The sequence below is a fragment of the Dendrobates tinctorius genome, unplaced genomic scaffold (assembly GCF_039654945.1).
Source record: "Dendrobates tinctorius isolate UK_male_01 unplaced genomic scaffold, ASM3965494v1 ptg000032l, whole genome shotgun sequence".
NCBI lineage: Eukaryota > Metazoa > Chordata > Amphibia > Anura > Dendrobatidae > Dendrobates > Dendrobates tinctorius.
In genome coordinates this window covers 21,779,587-21,788,445 of record NW_027361700.1, presented here as the reverse complement: position 1 = coordinate 21,788,445, position 8,859 = coordinate 21,779,587, and the positions used below count along the sequence as shown (strand labels likewise).

Here is an 8,859-nt window from a genome sequence, read left to right as displayed (position 1 = left end):
GCACACACATGTACCTGCTTTCCAAAACGCTATCAGATTACAAAAAAAACCTGACTTTTTTTTAGAGGAAAAAATCTTTTGTCTTTTGCTATTTTTATACTGATCCAGATCAGTGGTTCTCATGCCTTGTACAATTGTCTGATGACTCATACTTTAGATCAGCGGCTCTGTAGGTTAGTGTCGCCTGTTCTGTGACAGGTTATATAGTGGAAGATCAGAGACTACTTAACCACAGCCACGATCCTGCCCCCCAGCATGTGACATGATGACGCCACATCCCTCCAACCCCCACCTTTCCCCGGAAACTTGCTTGTTGGAGTCTCCTGCTTGTCTGGTACTTGGAGACTGCGCAGCAGAAGGCGAAGAAACACGTGGAGCAGACAGCACTGGGAGGGAAACTGAGGAAACAAGCTCAGGATGACAGGTGAGGAGGTGGATAAGGAAGCATCATAGGTTTTCTGCTTATGTCTCAAAAATACTATGATTTAAGATGAGAAAAAAATCTTATCCTGGAATTAAAATGAGCATTTAAAAAAAAACAAAACGACAAATTTATGATTTGCGTTCAATGTCTATATTTGTGAGTAAACAAAATAAATGAATAAAAGGACATTAAAATTTACTAGCCAACTGTAAAGCACTATTAAAATAAGACTTTACCAATAAGCCAATTATTCACTCTATAGTTTCATTTTAATGCTTAAAAGATAAAAAAAAACGGAATAACTGATTATGTAGATTTATATTTTTCAGCCTTTGTTTTTTTTTCTGTTGTATTGATGTTTTTGAAGTGTGACTGCAGTTTTGCAAAATATTTGACAGGTTAAACATTTTGATTGGTGGCAGTCCGAGGGCTTCAACCCCCCCACGCTATCGCTGAAGTCGAAATGCTCAGCAGCAGAGTCCAACTTGCCCGAGTTAGCTGAAAACTGTCTTTAGTCACAGAGGAGAAAGGCACATAGCTGAGCGCTTCCACCCTTCATTTTAGTGATTAGTGTTGGTCCCAGCACCCTGTCCACCACCAGTCAAGACTTCTGACTGACTTGCCTGTAAGGCTGAGTGCAGAAGGAGTTTTGAGCCCTGCGGATTTTTCCGTGCAGAATGGAAGAAAACCGCAGGTCAAATGACCTGCATTTTTCCTGCGGATTTCTTCCATTTTTCACGCGGTTTTCCATTGCGGTCTTCCCCCTGCGGATTTGGTAACAGGGGAGATAGAAAACCGCACAAAAGAAGTAACATGCTGCGAATTTTGTACCGCAGGAAAACCGCGCGGAAAAATCCGCAGCGTCTGCACAGCGGTTTTTTTTTTTTTCATTCATTTTAAAGGTACTGTACATCACAATGCGGATATGCAACGTTTCTGCGCGGTAAAATCCGCTGCGGAAACGCTGCAAATCTGCATCGTGTGCACATGGCCTAAGACATCCCAGCATTTTGCTGATATTGCCGTTACTCCAAGTATTTTCCGAAACAAGCTATAAATTACATTGCAAATTAGTTTAGGTGAATATACAGCAGAATATATAGAACATTTAGACATATTTCTTACATGAACAGTATTATGTATCAGAGCTATAACAAATGCTTCTCAATTTTCATGTTCAGTTTATTGAATTGTTCTAACAATACAATGTTTTTATACCAAACAATGTAATTCTTTCTAAACTTCTATATTAAAAATATCTATGTAAAAATAGTCTAATTCCAGAATTAGCTCTTAATCATTTGTCATCGTTACCTCTTTGTCTCGACAAGCTACACATGGTTTAGTTCCTCATACGCTAAATATTTTAGTCATCCATTTTCTGAATGACCACATTGCCATATGTTAAAAAAAGACAAATTTTGTTTGGCATAAGTGACTTTGAAATTTGACTTGAAAACAACGATAAAGAAAATTCAGGTGTGATTTCCAACTTTATTACTTCTATTGTACATGCAAAGAGTGAGAACTAATCTCATCGTAGCCAGATATGATCAGCTCAGATAAACTTCATATCATGGAATAACAAGGACATTGGTCTTTAAGGTGATATCGCTTTAATATGGAAACCAAGGCATATATAGTCATATCGGATCAAACGTGTGAATTTGTTCCAAGCTCACGTTGGAGTGCACATTGTGGGAACTGGAATTTTGCTCAAATTGCATAACAAATAAAGGAAAGTTTTCATCTGTGCTAGCTTTGTCATATGCAAGGGAAACCCCAAACCTCTGCTAAGTGTGCCTTGTATGACCTGGCGTGGGCTTCTTGACAAAAAATTTGTAGTAAAAAAAGAACGTGACACACACCTACACCCCTAAAATGAAAACTGTCCGTCATAGAAAGGCCCTCTGAGGGTATGTATTCAGTTGTACAGTATGTTACCTGCAGATTTCACTGTGGATTTGCTCCTGATTTTATCTGTAACGGGTGATGTACTTGATAAATATAAAAGATTAATAGGTACTCTATGGTTTTCCGTATGTCACTCCACTACAAATCTGCTATTTTTGGACATTGGCTAAAAATGATATTATCATTGCACTGGCACCATAATTTTTGCAGAAATTGCTACATTCAATTGTAAATGCCTAAGTAAAATGTGTCAGTGCTGTGCCATTACTTGCACAATTTTTTAATACCTACATTAAAAATGTAAAATGACGAGAAGCATTGTGTGATTAAGCTTTTGATGTGAAGTGCGACATGGCTATGACTTTATGGCTGCATAAAATTTGCGTAAAAAGGAGAATATTCTAGAAAGGTCATTGCTGTTTTAAAAAAAGGTGAGGCACAAGTAGATTAATGTTGCAACCATATTTATCAAGCATAAAAATGTAAAATCTGCACAAAATACCTTTGCAATGTCTTGCGACATTTGACACATTGGTTTTAGGCTCTTATATATCTTTGGCAAGTGGACTGCCATCCTTAATTTTTTATCAAATTTGTGTTAGTGTAATTCGCACCAAATTTATCATTGTGGTGAGACATTTGAAAAATATGGTTTTTGATACTTTAACTGAAAGGTACTCCCATATCCAGCTATGGAGACCCAAAATTAACATGTGCACAGTGTTTAGACAGACAGAAATATATTTCTAAGTAGAGATTAGTGGATATTTGAAATTCAAATTCTCCAGCTTTGCTGAGTTTTCTCCAGAAATTTGATTTGAGGCGCATAATTTCTTGCGAATTTCAATATTGACTCTGCCATACAGACTATGCTCCACTAGGAACCACTAATTTGCATTGGCACAGGTACTGACCGCAGTTGTACAAGGTATGATAACCCGTAAGATGTCATAGCTACAGGGCATTATGGAGAAGCCCGTGTAGCAAGGCAAAATTACATTTGCCCACTCTCTGATGCTTCAACAGTGTGGAAATGGTTCCGGGTAAGTGTTCTTGCAAACTGGAAATCAAATCTCAAAATGTTCGAATTCACATAACACCGCAAATTTCAGGAAGTTCATCTTGAACTCGATCCTCTGCAGATCAATTCACTCATCTCTATTCACAAGTTGTCCAGTTTTTTTCAGTGGTTTTTATAAATTGTAATAATAACAGCTCGCACATTTGTTGGAATTATAAATTCGCAGCACCCCTAATTTAGTATTTTAATGCTAAATTCACTCACTGTGTAAAGTGTATTCAGTGGAAGCAGCTTAATAATTTGTAATGAAATCTACATGTGCCTTATGTTTTGGGTTTTTTTTTCCAAATTTTGATTAGGATTTGAGTGTGTGGCAATGAGTGACATCAACAGCTTTAGGCTCAGGCTACATGGGAACGCTAGTTGTGCAAGAGCAATTTCTGCAACTTAATTTTGGTTGCGCTAAAAAAATTTCTACATTTCTACTTTATTTCATATCTGTGATTTGTTTGTAAAAAATATCTGTATCAAAAACATTGAAACCTATGCAAGACAGACCTGCAGACAAAAAATCCAATAAGGTTGGATATACATATTGGTTGTGGCAGATTGATGGTTGCAATGTGATCCCATTAAAAGGGTTATCCAGGCTGAAATAAAAATTCTGTAGTCAATCTATGTTACTGCAAGCTGCCAAGTTTGCACATTATACAATGTCATGATTTCCCTCTATTCCCTATGCAGGTGAGCAGTCGTATGACCACATATATGTAATCTGCATACTTCCAGTCACATGCCACCTAGTCTCATGCCTCTTCTTTTAATTATCTTCCATTGGGAAAAAGTGGGTGAGCCTATTTAGCATGTGACCACAAGTGTGCAAATTGCATAAATTGGTTGTCACGTATCCACCCACCCTCGCATAGAAAATACAGGGGAATTGTGACAGTGTGCACATCACACTCTGTTTTGATTTGGCAATTTGCAGTCATATAGAGTGACTGCAGACTTTTCCTTTCTGCCCGGACAACCTCTTTAACAATTAGTGGATGCTTTGTCGCAATGCAAACAACCTGTTCTTCATGCTGCCCGATACATGTCACAAAGTAGCTTTAGGGAGGGCATACATCAGGGAAAAAAAAAATTCAACTTACCTAGAAAATATTATACATGGCTAGCACTGTTTGAAATTGGGGTTGGTGAAATTTGGCAAAGAAATATGCAGTGTGTGAAACCCTGCAAGGTGAATCTTTATTAGAGTCTCCTTAGCAGTGGGGTGAGCGCCATTTGGTGGAGAGTACTTTGAGTCTGTCTAAAGTAGACTGTGTAGCATTTTAATATGTGAAGTAGTTTGTAGTTTACTCTTTTCTTGATTAAAGGTAATTTTTATAACGCTGGTAATTCTGGATTGGAGCAAATGTGCAAAAGATGTTTCATATTTCTTGACATAATTGTGCAATTTTTCTGGGATTGGATAATTTTGGCCATGGCCCTACTATAAAGTATTTGGACCACTTTTCCACACAATAGTTCGTGTAGCATATTGACGAATCTAAAAAAAAGTGATAATTTATTAGTATTATTGTTATTATTATTTATTTCAAATAAACTTATTGCCTCTTTGCGTTATCTTCCTATAGCAAGATTTTCTTAATCCTGAAATGGCATGGAAAAGGTTGACATGATAAGAAACTAATTTTATTCCATGCATCAGCATTCAAAGCGGATTGCGAAACTAAGCCTCCAAATAGCTTAAAGTAAGTTCGCTTTAAGACAACCGTATTTCAAGCTCAGTATGCAGACCACAATGTATGTACCAAAATAACTGCCTCATAGGCATATATAAGGGTATTAGTTCTGTTTAAGAGACCCGTGGCAAGTCCGAATAGATTTGTCTGAAATCTGCTTGTTTCAAAGAGGCCTTACAAAGGATTATTTGCTTTCCTTCTTAGGTTATGTTTGCATTTTTAATTCAAGCCCATGTGGATAATAGACTGCACATGGTCAGCACTCTTTAATGAGTTAGGCCTCTTTCACACATCCGTTTTTTTTAATCCGGCACGATGCGGCGAAATTTTTAATAACCGGATCCAGCACCGGATCCGGTTTTGTCCCATAAGCTTTCATGGTCGCCGCATCTTGCCGGATGGTTATGCGTCGTGTCCGGTTGTTGCCGGACACGGCATAAATTAGCTGTCCGGTATCTGCAAAAAACGTTCCCTGCAACGTTTTTTGTCAGCGCCGGACCGGCTTTTTCCACCGCGCATGCCCGGACTCTGTGAATGTTAACCCCACAAGTGCCCGGCGAGAGAGAGATCTCTCTGTCACCCGGACACTTGTGAGAGATCTCTCTCGCCGGGCACTTGTGGGGTTAACACTCAGTGTCTGGGTGAGAGAGAGAGATCTCTCTGTGGGGTTAACCCCACAAGTGCCCGGCAAGAGAGAGATTCTCTCGCCTGGACACTAAGTGTTAACCCCCCATGTCTCTCTCTCTCTCTCTCCACCCCCCTCTCCCCTCCCCTATCCTCTCCTCCCTTTCAGCAGCTGTCTCTCATCGGCTGCCTCTGTCCACCTCGTCCTGCGGCTCCTTTAAATCACGTCCGAGCCGTATCTCTCGCCGCACACACATCCGGTGTCACGGCTGCAGGCCGGATCCGGCGGCCCGGCTTTTCGCCGCACGCCGCCGGACCCCACACACCGGATGTGTGAAAGTAGCCTAATTCACAAGTTTATGACCACTTATAAAATGTGTTTAAAGTGCTGCCCATTGTCTTGAATTGTCAACGCAACCCTCTTCTCCCACTCTTAACACACTGATAGCAACATCGCAGAAGAAATGCTAGCCTAAGGGGGTCAGATTCCTTGTAGGAATGCTCAGTCCTGACACCCATAATGTGGTGGTGCACCATCTTGCTGGAAAAACTCAGGGAATGTACCATCTTCAGTGCATAAAGAGGGCAACACCTCATCATGTAGCAATTTCAGATATCCAGTGGCATTGAGGTTTCCATTGATGAAGAATGGCCCCACTATCTTTTTACCCTATATACCACACGATACCATCAATTATGGGTGTCAGGTCCGAGCATTCCTACATGAACATTTTCCTGGAAAGAGGATTGGTCATCGTGGGCAAGGTTGCCCGATCTGACCCCCTTAGACTTTTATCTTTGGGGTCATCTGAAGGCAATTGTCTATGCTATGAAGATACAAGATGTGCAGCATCTGAAACAGATACTGGAAGCCTGTGCTAGCATTTCTTCTGCGGTGTTGCTATCAGTGTGTCAAGAGTAGGAGAAGAGGGTTGCATTGACAATCCAACACAATGGGCAGCACTTTGAACACATTTTATAAGTGGTCATAAACTTGTGAATAACTCATGAAATAATAAAGTTACGTTAAAACCAAGCACACCATTGTTTTTCTTGTGAAATTCTCAATAAGTTTGTTGTGTCACATGACCCCCTTCCCATTGAAAAAAATAAAGTTGGATCCAAAATGGCCGACTTCAAAATGGTCACCACCCATCTTGAAAAGTTTCCCCCCTCCCATATTCTGTGCCACAAACAGGAAGTTGATATCAACAACCATTCCCATTTTATTTAGGTGTATCCATATAAATGGACCACCCTGTATATTTATGCGCTTTGTAAAGTAATTAATCGCAGAAAATCTTTTTCATATTTAAATAGAATCTGTTGGCACGATTTTGCAATGTAAAGGCAGGGCTGTAATGGCTCTGTAACACTGACTACATTGATACATTTGGTACAGAAATCTGCTTTGTTGTTCTTCTGCAATCAACATTTGAAGTTTTTTACTAATTAGGTATCCTCCATGTCTGATTCCTCAGCTCTCCGACTGTCTCCGGTCTTTGAATAACAAGCCACTGCTGAGATTTCAAAAGAGGATGCAGGTTATTCACGGTCCAAAGGCAGGCTGAGGAGTCACACACAGGGAGTAGAAGACCCAGTGTGCAGTTCAGCCCCTGTGCACCGAAATCTCATTAGCAGAAAATTTCAAATGATGTTTAACCCCTTTCTGCGATGTGACGTACTATCCCGTCCATGTGCCCTGGGACTTAATTCCCAGGGAAGGGATAGTACGTCACAGCGAACAGCGGCGCTCACAGAGTGAGCGCCACTGATCGCGGCCGAGTGTCAGCTGATTATCACAGCTGACACCCGGCACTATGTGTCAGGGGCAGTCACGGACCGCCCCCGACATGTTAACCCCTTGCACACCGCGATCAAACACGATCGCGGTGTACCAGGGGTTAAAGGGAAGCATTGTCAGGGAGGGGGCTCCCTCCGTGCTTCCCTGAGCCCCCCACAGCAGCGCAATGTGCAGCGCTGCTGTGGGGGGCTCCTTCCCTGCAGGTCACCGGATTCAAGATGGCGACGGGAACCTTCGGGGGCCTGCAGGGAGCTGGCTTCCTCAGTGCCTGCAAAGCGCATGCATGAGGAAGTCTGCTTCTATGCCTGTGACAGATCGCTGATCTGTCACAGTGATCTGTGATGTGACAGATCAGTGATCTGTCACATGACAGTGATGTCCCCTCTGGGGCAATGTAATAAAGTTAAAAAAAAGTGTAAAAATAATTTTTAAAAAAATCGCTAAATAAAAAAATATTCCCTAATAAATTCATTTCTTGGAAATAAAAAAAAACAATATAAAAGTACATGTATTTGGTATCGCCGCGTCCGTAACGACCCGCCCTATAAAACTGTCCCATTAGTTAACCCCTTTAGTGAACCCCTTAAAAAATAAAAATAATAAACAAAGCAAAAAATAATTTATTATCATACCGCCGAACAAAAAGTGCAATAACGCGTGATCAAAAAGACACATATAAATACCATGGTACCGCTGAAAACGTCATCTTGTCCCGCAAAAAACGAGCCACCATACAGCATCATCAGCGAAATAATAAAAAAGTTATAGCTCGCAGAATAAACCGATGCAAAAATAATTATTTTTTATATAAAATTGTTTTCATTGCATAAAAGCGCCAAACATAAAAAAAGACAAATGAGTTATCACTGTAATCGCACTGACCCGAAGAATAAAACTGCCTTATCAATTTTACCGAACGGGGAACGGTGTAAACGCACCCCCCAAAAGAAATTCATGAAACGCTGGTTTTTGTTCATTCTGCGTCCCAAAAATTGTAATAAGCGATCAAAAGATGTCACGTGCCAGGAAATGGTACCAATAAAAACGTCAACTCGTCCCGCAAAAAATAAGACCTCACATGACTCGGTGGATCAATATGCGGAAAAATTATAGCTCTCAATATGTGGTGATACAAAACCTATTTTTACAATAAAAAGCATCTTTTAGTGTGTGACAGCTGCCAAACATAAAAACCGCCATAAATAGTAAATCAACCCCCCCTCTTATCACCCCGTTAGTTAGGAAAAAATAATAAAATTAAAAAAATTTATTTCCATTTTCCCGTTAGGGCTAGGGTTAGGGCTGAGATTACAGTTAGGGGTGT

The 8,859-nt window shown here is 40.4% G+C and overlaps 1 protein-coding gene across 1 annotated transcript in view; it reads left to right on the top strand.

Moving 5' to 3' along the window:
- Positions 1–335: 335 nt before the first annotated feature.
- The window catches only part of IKZF3 (IKAROS family zinc finger 3), a 200,581-nt gene continuing 192,057 nt past the window's right edge, over positions 336–8,859 (top strand). The window contains exon 1 of the mRNA XM_073572594.1: positions 336–424. Within this exon, the coding sequence (XP_073428695.1) occupies positions 418–424 (7 nt within the window). The 5' untranslated portion in view covers positions 336–417. The remainder of the gene's footprint in view (positions 425–8,859) is intronic.